This window comes from Falco naumanni, chromosome 2, assembly GCF_017639655.2.
Source record: "Falco naumanni isolate bFalNau1 chromosome 2, bFalNau1.pat, whole genome shotgun sequence".
Classification (NCBI taxonomy): Eukaryota; Metazoa; Chordata; class Aves; order Falconiformes; family Falconidae; genus Falco; species Falco naumanni.
The window spans coordinates 116056188-116073910 of record NC_054055.1 but is presented as its reverse complement, the minus strand read 5'-3'; the positions used below and the strand labels follow the sequence as shown (position 1 = coordinate 116073910).

General features: G+C 37.7%; 1 protein-coding gene across 2 annotated transcripts in view; it reads left to right on the top strand.

Annotated features, from left to right (window-relative positions):
- Positions 1-17723, top strand: part of EPHA6 (EPH receptor A6) — a 516780-nt gene that overhangs the window by 265276 nt on the left and 233781 nt on the right. For both annotated transcript variants that reach the window (XM_040583021.1, XM_040583020.1), the window contains exon 4: positions 10177-10332. In XM_040583021.1, coding sequence (XP_040438955.1) covers positions 10177-10332 — 156 coding nt within the window. The remainder of the gene's footprint in view (positions 1-10176; positions 10333-17723) is intronic.

Here is a 17723-nt window from a genome sequence, read left to right as displayed (position 1 = left end):
ATTTTCCTTCCATTCTTTTCCTGCAGAGCTTCCTGATCTCAGGAGTATGTACTATTATATTGCAGGAAATTACTTCCCTTCTCTTTCACTGCTGTCAGGTTCCTTGATTACCATTTCTATTGTGTGCCTTAATTAGCCTGACTGATTTCTTTTGTTCACTATCTTCCTAAAACACAGTGATATTCCTTTAAAAATTATGCAGTGTAGAAAATAGTATTTATACAATCTCTTTAAAGATTTATGTCTAATTGTGGATTTTCTATGGGGTCTATCCATAAAATATCAACAGCAATAAAGACTAATTTGGATACGGAGCAGTGCATTTGAGTATGCATAGTTCTAACCTCCAAAAATTTGTTAGATTTCAGGGATCCCCACAACAGAGTCAGCAGCACAAAGCAGGGAAAAATAGTTGCTTGCCCCCTCAGGGAGGTGCATCCCATTGTTTTCATCTCTCTCTTCCATCACTAATATATAGTACCTCAGCCTTCCAGCCATTTTTGTCAGTCACCATTTCTGTGAAACATCTTGACTCTTTGTTCTTCCCAATTCCACAAATATAACCGCGGTGTATTTTAAATCTGTGGCTAATAACGGCCTGCCTATATATTATTGGTGCTTTGCACATCATTGAGACACTTCAAGACAGTGTGCCAGGTGAGGACCTTCCAGCATCAGTGTCCCTGCTAGAAACTGCTAACAGAGATCAGCAATAACTGTGTGAAACAGGCTAGATTCTGCCTTTGCCACCCTTACCAATTAACAAGAAATCTTTATGGCCACACAGAGTAAATTTACAGTACATTTACGCACATAGGTTTTCATTGCATGGAGGAATTCGAGATTATTGCCCCTGTAGTGAACCAGCTTTGGTGGTCCCGCTTGAAACTTTTGAGCCAAAGTTTGCAAAGGTCTTGTGTACATGTTTTTTAATGCTGGTACCTGGTGACAATGGCAGTAACGCAGCGCTGCAGTACTGTGGTAGCACAGCCTCTGTGCAGTTTAAAACTGGAGTCTTCTCATTCCAATAGCTTCTGGGGGTTGTCTAGGCAGCCTTTTTATTGACTCAGATGCCAGAAATAAATATGTTTCTCTCAAGTCACTAACACATCTTCACTAGTCAGTGGATAATCACTAATTTCTTCCAGACATACCTAAGTGGCATGAAAGCTGCTTTTGTTTTGGCTTTTAACCTGAGTTTATTTTTCACTGTTGGGGCTTACACGGGCATACAAAAAAAAGGACCTGACAAAAAAAACTGTACAGCCATCTCTGGGTCCCCCTTTAGGAAGGTGTATCTAAGCTAAACACACACACAGAACAAGTTGCAGTAAGTTGCAGTATAGTGACTTTGTCTAAAAAATGTGTATTAACACATCAGTACAGTTTATAAAATGTGTTTAATGAGTAATTTTAAAAGTTTGCAGACCCACTGTAAAGCAGTGCAGCCTGTATTATGAATACCTTTTATTTTTATGGATATGGTTAGATGTGTAGTTTCAATCCTTTGTTCAGTGTTTGTTTCTGTGAAATGAGCTGCTTTTCAGCTGCTTATAATTTTGCCAGTTTTGTGTTCATTCAGGCTGAAACATCCTTACCTGCCATCAACCTGTTGCAGCAGTAAATTTCATTTAGTATATAAAAATAATTCCACTAGTGCTAAGAATTAAATGAAAGAAAAAAAATTTTTGTCAGTATTGAAAAATGGTTTTTCAGTATTGTAAACATTTTCCATCTCTTTCTTTGCGTAGTACTTACGTATTTAGAATCATATTATTAATTTCTAGTCTATATGAAAGTGTTTAGGATGATCTTTTTTCTTGAAAATATAAAAATGAATCCTTAGTCAAGATTTTTTAAAGAAGAGGTTAACAATATATAATGTACACCTACAGGAGAAATCTGTAAATAATGTGACAATTGCAATGGGTAGGCAACCTATGAAAGTATCCTGCTTGTGATTAACAAAAAAAAAGAGCAGCAGGTACGTGTATTATTACTACATTGTCACTTGCCTCCATCTTGCCTGTAAGTTAAGGGGAAGCTAGAATATAGAGAGTCTTCCTGCCAGGTCATTGAAAATCCTTCTATAACTAGGCAACGATAGTCTCCAGCAGCAATATTAAAAGCATCTTAAGTCACTGGGCAATTATTACTCCATATGTGAAAAGCGAAATTTAATAAGATAGCTTGTTTTCACGCTGCAAAGCAATTTGAGTCACCTCTGTTGCAAACAAAATGTTTCTCTTTGTTGTTATCAGAAGTTTTTAGCTGCCAACTTAAAAGTCTTTGAAAGTAGTTGACAAAGTACCTTAAGAAGTGCAGAATACTATTCACCTGTGCTGTGTAGTACAGACCCCAGCTCTTTGATGATCTATTGAATTTTATCTAGTATGACAGGCAGTGATAAAATTAATATAATTGACTGTTCTCCTTGTCTGTGTGAATTTTTTGGATAAACCACAAATTCTTTAAAAACGTGGTGTGTGACCTGAATCATTGCTCAAGTTACTGTATTTCAACTAATGTTTTATAGAGAGAAAAACTGCACTGATATGAACTGAAAATACTGTTTGAAACATACCAATTATCTTCTGTCATTTGTTCTAATCAATTCAATAAACAACCTCAGTAGCACATTGAAATACGAGAATGAGAAAATAAATCACTGGGGGGAAAAAGGAATTATCACAAAGAGAAAGAAAAATTAATGAAATTTACCTATCTTCATTATATAGTATGTTTGAGGAAGCAGCCTTATACCTGCATCTTTTTCTTTCTTCTCCCTTGTTCCTCTGTAAAGTCAAGGGTGTGCATAGTGCTCTTCTTTGTCTTCACCTCAAAGAACAGAAATATAAGAGAGCAGAAGACACTGGCAAGAGAAGAGATTGACTGGAGCGTATGAACACAGATGCATTTAAGCGTATGCCGAAGCACATGGAAATATAATCCATCAATTTTATTACAAACAAAAAAGGAAAAACAGTTTATTGTCCCCAAAAGTTGGGTCATTTTGTCACTAAGTTTCCTAGGGGTTCCTGTTTTCCCCTTCTTACCATCTGTAGGAACTGAACCAAACTAGAGTCTTGCTTTCTTGATACACCATGTCTTTTATTCTTCTGGTTTCAACTAACCAGCATGTTCCATAATTCATAATCTGTCACAGCCAGTCTTTCTGCAATGGGTCCTTTGTGATGCCTCATGTTTCTTGCAGCTCCTTCTGCACAGTCTCACTGCTGGTTTGAACATGACCCAAAATGATTCCACTCTCTTTTCTCACAGTTATGACCTGAATAAAACAAGGATCATGTGACAAAAGAAAAGACATGGAATTATTTAATCAGCTAGTACTCACAATCAAAGGTTGTCCTCATAGCTTCATTGTCCAGGTCCTGTGATATCCTAATCTTGACTTGGTGATCATATACTGCCTTTTGTAATATAAAAAGTGCATCTTCTGTTACATTCTTTTCTCTTGTTCTTTTCTATACACTTATTTGATTTGTTCTTTTCTAGACACTTTTACTAAAATATAAATTGTTTAAAATAATATTATAGTTCCTTGTTTCTGCACAGTGGTAGATTAGAAGAGACCTTATTGGACTGCCCTTTTTATAGTGATCAGGCACCAGAGGGGTAAGAGAACTTTAAAACTGGAATAATTATATATTGACAGAATATAACAAATATGAAAGATGTCAGTCTCATAGTGCATTAGTGAGTTTCGGTAAGCAATTTCAAAAAATGCATGAGGTGGAAAAGCATAGCAAATTATGCATTTCAGAAAGATTAAAACACCTCTTCCACAGCTACTGATGGTTGCCATTCATTGTAAATGACAACAGAGTGTTCTGTATTTTAATTTGATCGATGAGTCCTCAGCAAGCCATAAAAATCCTATTTGCATGAGAAATACCTTCCCACACACAGACCAACAGTGTCAGACATGCCTAAAAGTTGCTCCAAAGTTTCCTGTGGCCTCCCCTTACTTCAACTGCCTTTAGAACAGTCGATTCAGATGTTGTAAAACTGAAACAGCTGAGAACTGGAATTGGCTTGTTTCTTTCCCAGTGACACACTCCCACAGAGGAGTGAAAATGCTCCTTTTTTCTTTTTTTTTTTTTTTAAAGCAACGAGATTTATGACCACTAAGATGACCACTGTGTTTGCATTTTCTGATTTTGTGTCTTAACATTATAAACCCTGCAGGCTGAGGAAGAAATTAATGGCCATAACAGCCTCAAGCAGTAAAGACTCTTCTGCAAGAGAGCCCGCAACTCCATGTTGTAGTAATTGGGCCGAGACCTTATTTACTGGACTGGGAGATTCAAAAGATCTTTAAAAATCCTGTCCCCTCCATCAGGAGATGAAACCGTGGCTCCTGTCTGCGTGAATGCTGCCGGAGAGCAGGCCCGCGGCCGCCAGCCCTCACACGGGCCACCCCCAGCTGCCCTCCCGCCGTTGGATGTGTGCCTGGTTTGCCGGCTGGATCTCACTGCAGTATGGTGCTCTCTGCACTTCCTAGATTATATATCCAGCTATTTGAGGTGGTCAGGGCGCCAGCAGCGATGGAGGCGGTGGGCAGGGCCTGTCCCACCACCACGGGCCTTTGGTGGCGGGCTGGGGCACGGTGTTGGCCCGCGGGTGGCTGGGCAGGGCCTGAGGCTGGGCAGGCCTGTGCCATGGCGGAGTCATGGACCTGGCAGGGACCGAGCCCTCAGGCAAAAGCAGCTACTGACCTGCGGAATCAGACTCCCGCAATTTTATCAGATTGTAAAGTAGGTATGTTTATTCAGCGCTGGGCAGCACTGGGGGTAGTCCCACCAAAGCCGTGTGCGCCAGGGGCAACAACTTGCCTCAATTTATACAATCAAATGTCCATATACATAAGGTTTCCAAATACACCTATACGTATTCATGACCTGTCTCCTCTTAATATTAAAATTAGTTCTGAGAAGTCATTTCCATAAGTCCCTCCCAACTGCCCTTGCCTGGTGCCTCTTGGGGGTGGTCGTGGGGGTGGTGGGGATGAAGGCTTGGTAGTCTCCCTCGCTCTGAACTTTTTACCTTCTCTTTTTGCACCAACTCAGTTGTTCCTTGGTCTTTATCCAAACTATAGAGTTGGTTTTAGCTAGTTCTCATCATGAACTGTCCCTCGGGGAGGGGGGGGACTGTAGACTCCTTGCTTCAGTTAATTTACACAATGGTTAGTAAAACAAAGCATTATCAACAACAATCTAGGTAATAGAGCTACTAAAATTTCTTTAACCCCTTCCCTCACTACCACAGTCAGTGGGTGTAGAGGAATGGAGGCAGTGGGTTGATCAGCACTGATAACATGCAGCTGTGGCCTTGCCTCAGCGGCGGTGGGTTGATTGACATGGGTGATGTGCAGCTGTAGCTCGTTCCTGCTAAGTGGTTAAATAGCCCTGAGGCTTGAGGGAGAGGGGCTTAGATGGAGGAGGAGCAGTGTGGCCTGGCCTCTGGAGGAAGGAGGTACAGCACAGACAGCAGAACCTGACTGACGGTAAAGCCTTGTAGCAGCCTATTAGTTTGATTGTGCCGCAACAAGTGGGGGGGCCTCAGCACTGCTCTGTCAGGGTGGCTTTCCCCATGGTCCCAGCTGGATGGGGACACACTCAGCTCCGCTGCCTCTGAGCCCCCTGCCAAAGCCCTGCAGGGGGGTGTGCTGGGGGCCCTTGGGGTGCTGACGGCCATAGGCGGACCGTGCAGCTGGGCACGGGGAAGCGTGGCTTCCCACAGCATCTTGCACTGCAGGCTTAGCTGTTGGCAACAGCTAAGGTCATATCACATTTGAGACAGTAACTATACAGTGCACTTCAAAAGTTTTTCCACTTCAGTAGCTCCGCACATAACGCCAATGAGGCTAAACCATGTTGCAGCTCCTGGATTAAATGCCTCCTTCCACTCCCTGCCCAGGCTGGGAGGCTGGCAAGCAACGAACCGCTTGCTTTTAAGAGTTCACCGCAGCTTTGCATAGCGTTAAATTTCTCTTCAGATGCACCTATGTATAATACAAGCAAAACTAAATGCCATATATTAATCATTAAATAAGGAAAATAGTATTAATTAAAAAGTCTCTAGAGTTTAAAAACCTTGTAGCCAAATCCTGATACAGCTGTAGTAAAGCATGTTTATAGATGGTGTTATCTTTTGTGAAGCAAATTAACTTATCAGTGCTTCTCTGCCTGATCCCTGGTATTTCATTGGAGAAAACTTTAGTGTCTTTGAATTGTTCATTCAGATACCCTGCTAATTACTTAACAATTAAGACAATATATTATCTTCCCCCAGGCTTTACAAAAGTCACATATCATACAGTTTGTATAATTAGTTAACTCTCAAAGTCACTTTTGTTAGAAAATGTTAGGGAAAATAAAATGCCTGCCAGTGATCTGAAAGGTAGAAAAAAATACTCTGGTAACAATGATAAAAACTTCAGAATTTTGAATAGTCATCTTTAGAAGCTTTTTCAGACAGTAGCTTTTCATAGTTAAAATTTTAGTTTGCACTAACTTATGCACAAATAATTTGTGAAAACAATAGATGCAATAACTATTAGCTAAGTGAAGAAAATTTTGTGAGAAACACTGAAAATACTGATTCATCAACCCATACAAAATGAAACTTTCTGCATACATAAACATCTGGAACAAACCTTTAACTTACTTGTCATATATTTACATAGGGTGCAATTTTGCACTGGAAAGATGACCTTTTTTCCTTCTCCAAATACAAAACCACAACCCATTTATAATTAAAAGTTACTGAGTTTCTGATTTGCCCATCAAGCAATTTGTGTACTAAGTAATTTTGTGTGGCTGAAACCACCACAGGAGAATAAACAATGGAAAAAATAGGAAGCTAGGCAAAATCTGAGGAACTTGGTTAATGTTAAGCATGTAAGTAAGCCTATTGATTAATCCCTTTACAAGTCATATCCTAATCCTTATTTTAGATAGCATGTGACTTTAGAACTCTTGAAGTTGAATATGTCTAATGCTTGATATCGCAACCTGCAGTCACACACAGTGATTTACATGCATTAATGCAATCTGAGCTCTCATATCAGAACATTTTCTAACCCCAGTTTACAAAATATTATGTATATATCAGAAATTACAATGGAATGCATATACTGTTGCCTCCTTTGTGCAAATTTGCTGTAAATTTCAATTGGAATTGCTGTGAGCTGCAGTTGATTTACAGTGGTCTAATAGAGTCTTCAGCTACCTGAATACACCTAAGACCAAAGGAACAGAGATTTTTTTTTTTTTATTCAGAGGCAGACGTATGTCTGAAGTCATAGCAATTGAGGCATTTCTTAAATGAGCTTTTATAAACCAGGGTAGTAACTGTAGTGCTTGCAGATTTTCTGTGGAAAATGGTAGCTTTAGCAATTGTTTTTGTTAATTGTGCTACTGAAACGCAGTATCTGTTAGCAGAGTCTAAGCTTAGATATGTAGGGCAGCTGAAGTACTGTATTTCATACTTGTGCTACGTATTTATTGATTTTTATAAAGTAACAGTTTATTTTCTTTCACCTTGAATGTTGGCAATCAGCAATGAGTTATCCAGAGGTGAGTTATCCCAAGCTTGTGACCGTTTAGGGGTTTTCAGCTTGTGTTATTTTATCTTGTATATAGATGGCTGGGGTTTTATTTGAAAGTATCAAATAATCATCGTTGTGTGATTATACATTTGGATGGGGAGTGGGTTATTAATACCTTTGTAAACTCATCCATAGGAGAGCTTCCCTGAGTGTCTTCCTCTGTTTCAGAATTTGTGGTGCATACCTGGATTAAAGGTTAAACATATTTGGGTTGGCTTCAAAAGAAGTAAAATGGTCATCCATTCCCCCCTCTCCCCCCCCCCCCCCCCCCCCCCCATCTTTTCCATGAGCATATATGTGCTTTCTTTTGAGACATACTATATCAAACCCATAGTTGCTTTAAATACATTACAACATACCATTTCAGAATAAAACATTTACTATTTAAAATTGGAAATTAATCTCCTCCTTGAGTTTTAGTTTGGAATAGTGAATTGCTTGAAGTTTAAACAAAATATTTCTCTTGAAAGAGAATGCTGTTTCTTTTGATCCAAAGTGGTTTGTCATTTTGGGGGACAGAAGAGAAGACAGAATGATTTCAGAACCGACAACCATGAATTTCAGAAGTAATAAAGATTTTAAAGAGCACATATTTTGCTTTGACTGAAACTAACTTGAAATTGCCAACTTTTTCATCACAAACTTCTTCATATTACACCACGTGTATGAAAGGTGGCTACTAAAAGCAAGAATTTAGTAGCCATCCTTAGATAAGAATTCGGGCATGAGAAAAGGAAAAAGAAGCAGGTAAGTGTAACACCCTTCCCCAATTTTGCTTTACCTCATCTCTTCCAACCTTCCATCAACCTAAGAGGAGTCAGTGCCTACAGCCTATATCTACAATGCTGCTGTCTTCCATGCACCAAACCTGCTGTCTCCAATCAGTAGAAAATTACCACTCACTATAATCACAGTTGTATCAGACCAGTAGCCTTCTTTCAAGGGAAAAATTCCTGCTGTTCCCACCCCTCTTATCTCTAACACCAGAAATACTTTGGTTTTTTTCCTGGTCAGTGACAGCAAGGCAGGATTCCTCCCTAATGTCTATTCAGCAAAGTCAGAAGCACATACTGGGAGGAGAACTGCTGAAATTGTTGGGTCAAAATTAAGCTCTTTAAAATTACATTTGAAAAATTGGCTCTTGGATTCTGATAGGCAATCAACTGTTACCTTTTCCAGTCCCATTTTTCACTCTTTTTCCTTCAGCTACTAGTGAAACTGTTTTTATATCATGTGCGTCTTTTGGAATCAGAAGCAAAAATGATCTGTGTATATGTTGTCTAGGAGTTAATACTTTTCAGTAATTAACTTAATATGAACTTTCAGTGAATCCATAAAATGCGTACTTTTGCATACTTTTTAAAGAACACCTCGTTTTAATATTCTTATTTGGTCTTACTACAAGAGAAGGAAGCACTGCCTAGTTCCTCTAGCAATGTAAAGAAAATAGTCTTGAATATGTCAAAATGATAAAAAGCCACATGATAATTATAGCAACGGTTTCCATCGTACTGCTAGAGCAGTTAGAAGGAGTATGAGTTTGTACGGTCTGTACATGTTTGAGTTGCTCTTTCATTTGTTTCAGTTCTGTTTTCAGATTGGGAAGCCTGAAGACAGTAACTGCAATACATGCTGGCATACGTAAATGTGGTAACTGGCAGGAGAAAGAAAGAAATCTCTGTTTATACATGTGTGCTGAAGTCTGAGGATAGTTTTAAAATAATATTTCAGAATGCAAACCTGGCAGGTTTATGATAGGGTTTATTTTGAAGAATTGTTTCTGCTTTAAAGACTAACAAAAGGCAGGTAAGGTGGTGCTGTGGCTAATGACAGGGACCTTTGCTCTAAGTAACTGAGGATGCAGCGAGCTCTGAGCACTGCAGCATCCCCCATCCCTACAGCAGCTACTGTCCAGGTTGTTTCCTGCCACAATTAAGAGTAGCCTCCAGCTTGCAGTAGTTCATGCTAGAGGGTATTGGCATCTCCTCCCTGTGTCTGAAGGTGGTTACGGCACCACCTCCCAGGCTCCTGTGCCAACAGGGTGCAGAGGACCCAGCTGATGTGACCCTTCTTGCAGAGTCTTCTCAAGGGGCTGTAGGCAAGTCAGACCCATCTATGAATAGGGATGTCATCCTTGTCTCATCAAGGCATTGTGAGGGTAAACATACTAAGCATTGCAAGACTCCATTACTTAAATAAGGAAGCTATATAAATAGCTTTGGGGGATAAGAAGTTACCTCTTTCTTATTAACAGGTGGAACTGATATAAAACATAGATAATGTGCTTTTGTTTAGTGGTACTAGTGAAACTTGCTAGATAAGAATTTCAAGTAGCAGTGAGGACTATCTTTAAATTTGGAAGCTGTCTCTTTTAAGGATTTCCTATTATATACCAAGAACAGATCTATTTTTTTTTAAGTCCATATACTATAATAAAAACCGTGAAGAACTGTATGATCAAAATAGCATTATAACTGCATGGAACAGCTTTACTTATGACCAAACCTTGCTTCTATTAATGAAATTTATTTTCTTGTTTGCAGCTTGCAGGCCTGGATTCTACAAAGCATTTGCTGGAAATGTAAAGTGCTCCAAGTGCCCTCCACACAGTTTGACTTACTTAGAAGCAACTTCTGTCTGTCAGTGTGAGAAAGGTTACTTCAGAGCCGAGAAGGACCCACCAACTATGGCATGTACCCGTAAGTCTGATCAGTACCAGTGTCTGCAATTTTAATCTCTTGAGCCTCATTTATTTATTTTTATATTTTTAAAAAAGGACATGAGTTTGTACATTCAGTAAAGAACTCCATGTAAGATAACCAAAAGATTTTTTTTAAATCAAACTTCAAACAGTGTATTTCTATTTACTCTAGATATCACTAAAAACACGTTTCTTAGGTTGGTGAGTTTTTAGCGTATAGTTCTGAGAGAGAATAGAATGTTTGTAAGCGTTGTCATATGGATAACAATGTTGAGTTTTAACTACCAGTGTGTATTTTAAATACATAAAAATCCACTTGTACAAAAATTTTCAAAAACCAGTCACATAAAGAAAAAAAAGATATGACACTTTTCTGTCTCTCCAGATTTAAATGAAAATTATAAGGCAATATCATCCCAACAGAACTGAATAAAAACTAAACTCTCTATAAAAACACAAGAAAATTAGAAAAAGAAAAAAAGCTATATCCAACAAAGAGTTATTTCCTTTTATACAACTGTAATAATGAAAATTATTTAGATTTTTTGACAATTGTGATTTTTGAATAACCTAAATTTGTCATTAAGACAAAACTGATGCGCATCAATCTAGGGGCAGAAATTCTGACTGAGAAGAGAAGAGATTTTTATTACTTTGATCAATGTGCTCATGTCTAGAAACATACAGCACAAATTTTCTTCTCATGTAATAAAATATTTCTCGTAGAGGTTCATATGTAGTTCATTACTCACTGGGATTCATTTATTGATCATGAAGCTACTATATCTGGGAGCAAAGAGCAGCATTTGAAAATTTAAAAATCCATGGGTGAAATCCTATATTTACATATGAAATTCTATTATTTAATAGAGATTACTAAAATCAGTTTGAAAAACTCTTAGCATACCTAATTTTCTGTGTAGCATTTTTTTAGCTCTTTTGGTGAAGGATTTGATTCTAGTATATTTTATGCCACCGTCCTCTTGTTAAAATAGTTATAAAAAAATTATATATTAAGTGCATGGAATATTTTAACAGACTAAGTATACAAAAAGCTGGAGATAAAAATATAAAAACAAAGTACTCTTGCAATAACCATTAGTGTGTAGCCGTAATTTTGTTATGTTTACACTGCGTAAGGCAGCACCATGTAAAAATAACAGAGCTGACATAATTGAACAGCTACTACTACTAGTAGAATTGAACTACTTCCTGTGCTTCAGGAGGTCTCTTCAGATGGCACTGTACTGGACAAACTGTGAATATACCAGGTGATTTGGAGCTGATTTACAAAGTCGTAGGCACTCTGTAATCCTGAGGTCATTATGTGGACCAAGACATGCATCCACTAAATGGGAGTGATGTTCGCCAAAAATGGCATTCCCCAGATCCAAGGCACTTAGCACAAAGTTGTCTAACCATAAGGTTTTCAGAGGTGAAATATCTACAACAGAAGCCTCTAGTTACTTAAGGGACATGGGGTTTGGAGAGGCACCCCAATCCAATGCACACAGTCTGCTGCCAGCTCACTCTGGAGCAAGGCACATAGGCCTATTTGCACAAAATATATGAGGGAATAAACACTGTTGCTCCAGACTTCCCATAGGAGAATGATGATTACAAATAATTCCACTCAAATGAGTGCCCCAAGCACAGGCCATTAAAAACATACCCACAGAACTAACACACATCCCAGGCGCTCTTGACAGCCTCATGCTTCGAACGATGGTTTCACTCATGCATTATGCAGATGCGGTTCCACATTATTTATAAGTCATTGATTTTTCATCTCCAAAAGACAGTTCATCTCTGAAAAAATTACTCATACATGGCATTATGTTTCCATAATTGTCTTTCAGAGCACAATTGTAAACCCTGCTACCCATTAGTATCGATAAGGTAGGGAGGAGCATGAGGGCCCTGTGGCATCAGGGAGCTGCTGCCTACAACATCCCGGTGCTTTCACAAAAAAAAAAAAAAAAAAAAAAAAAAGCAGGGTGTGAAGAGCTGATTTGGCCAAAAACTGTCAGGGAAGACTGACTGCCAGACCTCTCCATTCCTGCCGAGGATGTCAGCTGAAGCAACTGAGTGAGTGGAGGCAGGGAAGAAATCAACCGCAACAGAGGTACCAGTGCCCCACCTCACCCCAGGTTGGGAGAAATAAATAATGGAGGCGGTGAACCATGTTCTAGTTTCTGCCTTGCTCTTGGTTCAGTGCCACCATATATTGCCTGTCGTTCAGCCTAGACAGCAAAGTATCAGTACTTCATTGACTGTAACAGCAGATGTATTCATCTTACACCTACAATGATGATTATTTCACTAATTGTCAGCTCTGCAAATGACACTGAGACTCTTGACAGGCAGACTGCATTCTTATCTTGCACATCATCAGTAATGAAGAATCTGCAGGCCAAATTATTCCCTAAGTGATATCTTTAGCCCCGCTGCTTTCAAATTATGCTCTCAGTTATTAAAATTATGTTTCTGTCATAAATACAACCTTACTGCCTTCGGTAGGTCTGTGCAGATGTGGCTAATTTAGATTTAATAAACAAAGGTAGATATGAGTAGAATTTAGATTGTTCCTTCCAAACTGTCATGCTTTACTGTAACAAAGAGAGTTGAAAAGTTAGGGGAAAAAAATAGCCAATTTGACTAAATAGAGAGAAAAGACTGCAGTGAGAAAATGCTGTTTCTGCATAACCACTTTTGGGGCAGATCTTCATTTTTTATGTTTATTTGCAAATTTGTATCCTGACATGTGAGATGTGAAGTAAGAGATTAGACAATTTTCTTGTGATTTTTTTAGAGTTGTTCTTCAATTGAACTCAGAATGAATAGTGGATCTCCCTTACAAATTTATTTATATTCAAACATCTTGAACCAACTGAATTCATACCTATTGTATTTGCTTCCCCAAATCCTGCAAAGCAATATGCGTGTATTTTATTCCATTCCTGTATAGGGTTAGACAGTATTCCTCACTCAAATTTTTCCTGAGTACTGGAAAACTTGCATATGCAGCATTATGGAAAATAAAGACCTTGATTTAAGAGACTATGAAATTAAGAGTTTAGCTTCAAGCATCCACTTTTTTCAAGAGCTTCTAATCTAATTTCATTAATTCTGTGAAAGTGCCTACTGTATGCTTTTCCAAAATTGTACAGTTCCCATTTTTATTTCTTGTAACTGTATTTTGTAAGAGTGTGCACTTTGCAGAAAAGCAAAGAAATCTAATTTTAACAAAGGGAATGAAAGTTAGATTAGGATATATTGTTAATCTCTTTCTCCTAGGGTTTTTTTTGTTTGATTGGCACTTCTTACCAATCTCTTGCTGCTACTCTTTCTCCTTATTGTATTTCTTTACCATATACGAGTACTCTATCAGTGATCTCTCTGCATACACAGTGAGCAACACATAGCATCATACCTAATCCCCTGTCTGATTACTCTGTACATAAACTAACATTTCCCACCATAATGTAATTGGATAAATTGATCCATCTTTTCAAGGTCAGAGGCAGGCAGGCTTGAGTGTCTGAGTCTGAATGCATCTCTTTACATGTTATGCTTAAATGATTTTGAACCCAACAAACTTAATCTCTGTTCAATAATCTCTGTCACAAACTATATCCTCTATTTTTAAGTCAACACTACTCCATCATCAAAATCAAGCAATGAGCTTGAATCCTTCCACTTTACTACCTCTATTGTTATTTTATATATATATTTGTTCGCAATTTATCGTTGCACTCAGACTTGAAGTATTGGTTTGTATTCACTGGCTTCCATTCTTCCTGCCTGCCTCACAGAATAAGTGATTCTGAAAAGGAAGACATGTGATACAGCATTCTACATCAAGTGACACTTATTTATGCTACATGTATGTATGGATTTAAAAAAGCAATTATGAATTCACAAGGCACAGCAAGATGCTGATCCTGAGTATTCTCAGAAGTCGATGGTTAATTTTTGCCCTTCCACTGTAAATTCAGTACTCAAATAACACACACTTCTGAGCATCCAATAGTTGGTAATGGGCAGTTCTCACTTAAAAAGCAACAGTTTTTGCCAGACAGTCATCACTGTAGTGTTTAACATACTGCATTGCCCTCACTAGGCTTCTGCAGCACTGGGTTTGCTCCTCTCTCCTTCCATAAAGGGCAAAATACACTTCACCTTCACAGAGGGAGAGGGCAGGCAAACCAAAAAGAGGCATAAACTCAGCTCTGTTGCTTTTGGAGCGGGCATGCTTCTCTGCAAAACATCAATGCCCATCTACTCCACAGAGGGCGTAGAAATACATCTTACATTTTAATTTGTAAATGAAGCAAAAGACACACACTCACAACTTGGGCTGCATTTCATCTAAGAAACAGAAGAGCTGCATTTTTTTTTTTAATGCTTATCCATGTGAACTGTGTTTTATTCTTTTGCATAAAATCCAAAGTCGTGAATTTTTCTGTGAGGAAAGGATCCATCAGTTTCACCAATATACTTGTTTTCTTTAAAAATCAATGTAAGGAAATCCCTGAGAGCTTTGCACACAGAAGTCTGCAGAAGGGTTATTACTGCCAAGTTTTTCCAATGTGTCAAATAATCTTTGTATAATTTATAAATGATAACAAAGCAATCAGGCCACATTCATAAAAGCCCAGTGACACATAATTTAACTGAATCTGAGGATTAGAATTAATTGTCTCTCTTTGTTCCAAGTTCTAAATCTTAGTAAATGATTCACTGCATGTCATTACAGCTTAATATTTGCATGAAATCGCAGTTTAACTGGCATAATTTAACAGCAATTAAAAAGCTATTTAATCGTTGTGCAAATTGGCATGAGGGGCCTTGAGTATGAAGTGTGTCTGAGGTTTTTTTCCGTATTTGCAGGCGGACAGTCACATACTTTCAGAAACCTCTTAACATAATTGATAATATTTTCCCTATTCATTGAAATATGAATGTACAATAATTCATGTTATCTCTTACAGTTAACTTCCAAATCATGAATATAAGGACCTTCACTCTCTAGTACAAATAAAATACACTTTCTTTAAAAAAATATTTTTTACTTACTGTATTGGTTCTTCTACTGATGCCATCTACATATAGTACAACAAAAATCTGATAGAAATTTAGAATTGGCAAAGCCAGACAAAGCTCTCCTGTTGCCCTGATTCAGATTGATTCCTGTTTTGGCCCACTAAAGTTGATGAAGTAACATAAAAAAACTCAGCTGTGAGGACCCATTGTCTTGATAGCTATAGTTTATGTAAGATTAAATTTAAGCCAGTTTTGAAACATTGGTTCCAATCCTTCTAGCAATTACACACATGCTTAGTTTTAAGTGCATGAGTATTACCAATTATTTCAAGGGGATTACTGATCCGCTTAGTTATGCACATACGTAAGTGCAATTAAAGCTCATCCTCCATATTTCTAAAGCTCCTCATTGGTTTTAACAGTGGGAATTTGTTAAGACCAGTCATTATTCAATTCTCACAGCATGTTTTTAGAGGAAACATAATTATTCATGTATTCTGCATGTAAATAATAACTGATGCTGACATAATCTGTGGTAGTTTGAGTTTATTTTGATCTCAGGACTGTTCTCCAGAGTAACTAGAACCATCAGCCTCACAGTAATTTTATGGGAACTTTTGGGATTTGTAAATCTGAGACACTCTAAGGCTGTAGGGGCTTTTGGACCACATCAGTATTTTCAAGGCTGTACCTGCCTCTGTTTTCCATACCGTTGGAAAATGATACAACATAAACAGCCTTTGTTAACTAGTTGCATTTATAAATACTTACTACAGTATTTCAAATGCTTCAGTGTTAGACTTAGCACAAGGTCACAGTCAAAGAGCAGGAAGGAAATACTCAAAATATTCTCTGTAACCATAAAAATTGCAAATTACAAATACAATTTTCATCTGACAGGTTCCAGAAATATCGATCTTCAGTACAAATAAGACACATACTGTTCAGCTAAATGATTCCTTGATACACTGCAAAATAACTGGTCTTTACAGTCCAGGGCTTTTTGGCTGCTATGAACTCTGCACAGATAGATGTAAAAATAAATACACATACAAAATATTTTCTACTTTCTTGTCCACTAAAAAAATCCAAAGCAATATAAAACTCTCAAATATTTTAATTATCAAATGCTTGAAAACTGGCAGCTAACTCTTCATTTACTTCAGGCCAAAAAATCATTTTAATGAAAGCACAGTCTCCATTATTTAAAGTTACAAATGGATACCAGAAAGAAAAAAGGCAGCTCAAATGTTCAACTACAGTTCACAGAATTCCTTAATTATTTTTTTGTTTGTCCATGTTATCCCTCCCACACCATAGAAAGTTTTTTTCCCTTTACAAGCATTCCAGCTTTTATACTCACATTTATGCCACGTAAGTAAACAAACAGCATGAGTTAAAAATCACAAATATCAGTGAACAGTGACTTTCTTTCTGCAACTATTATTGCATCTTTCCTTCATGGAAGTTAATATTCATTCTTGCTGCTATGTGTACGTACAACTGTATCTTTGCTACTACATAGTTTATTAGTAAAATGTAAGATAATGTTTTCCATTTAAACATTTATACTTTTAGTATTCCATTTATACTTTAAAGTATAGTCCATTTTAGTATTCAGGGTCATCTTCAACAATTAATAACAGTTTTGTTTTGTTTGTTTGTTGGGGTTTTTTTGCCAAAATTTGAGAACCTGATTTGTGTGTCAAATGTCAGGAGGAGCTTTTATATTTTGTTTTCCTCCCTAATGCAAAGATCTGACCATTTATTTATCTGACATCCTTTGGGCACAAGGTCTTGTCCTCATGCTACCAGTTGTAGAACTGGAATTTGCAAGTGTTGATCAATATTTTTTTTCTTTGTTTAGTTCCTTTTTCATTGTCTTAAAAGTTTTATAAAGGACATTATGGTATTTTAATTATCTAAGTCTCTCACATTTACTGTGCCACTCAATTTGTTGAGTAAAATACACTCTGGATGAGAATTGGCTGATGTCATTTGCAAATGTTTCACATAGTCTTTCAGCCGGCTTAAGAGGCCCTGAAGTAATGAAAAGCTCACTCAAAGTTTGAACAGCATCTCAGTCAAAACTTTACACTTAAGTCTTGCAGGCAGGTTGTATAAATCATGGAAAGCTGCAAAGCAAGCTGAAAATTTTCAAAGTTCTGCTAACCATTAGCGAGGCAATCCACATGCACTGTCATTTTATGTTGAGAGCTTGGAATATAATGCTTGTTTAACTCAATCAGCTCAAAAAAACCCAGAGTTTGCCAGTGAAGTTTACCACAGTCATCTTACATATGTGAAAACCTGCAGTATAAAGCCTTGCATTTTACCACATCT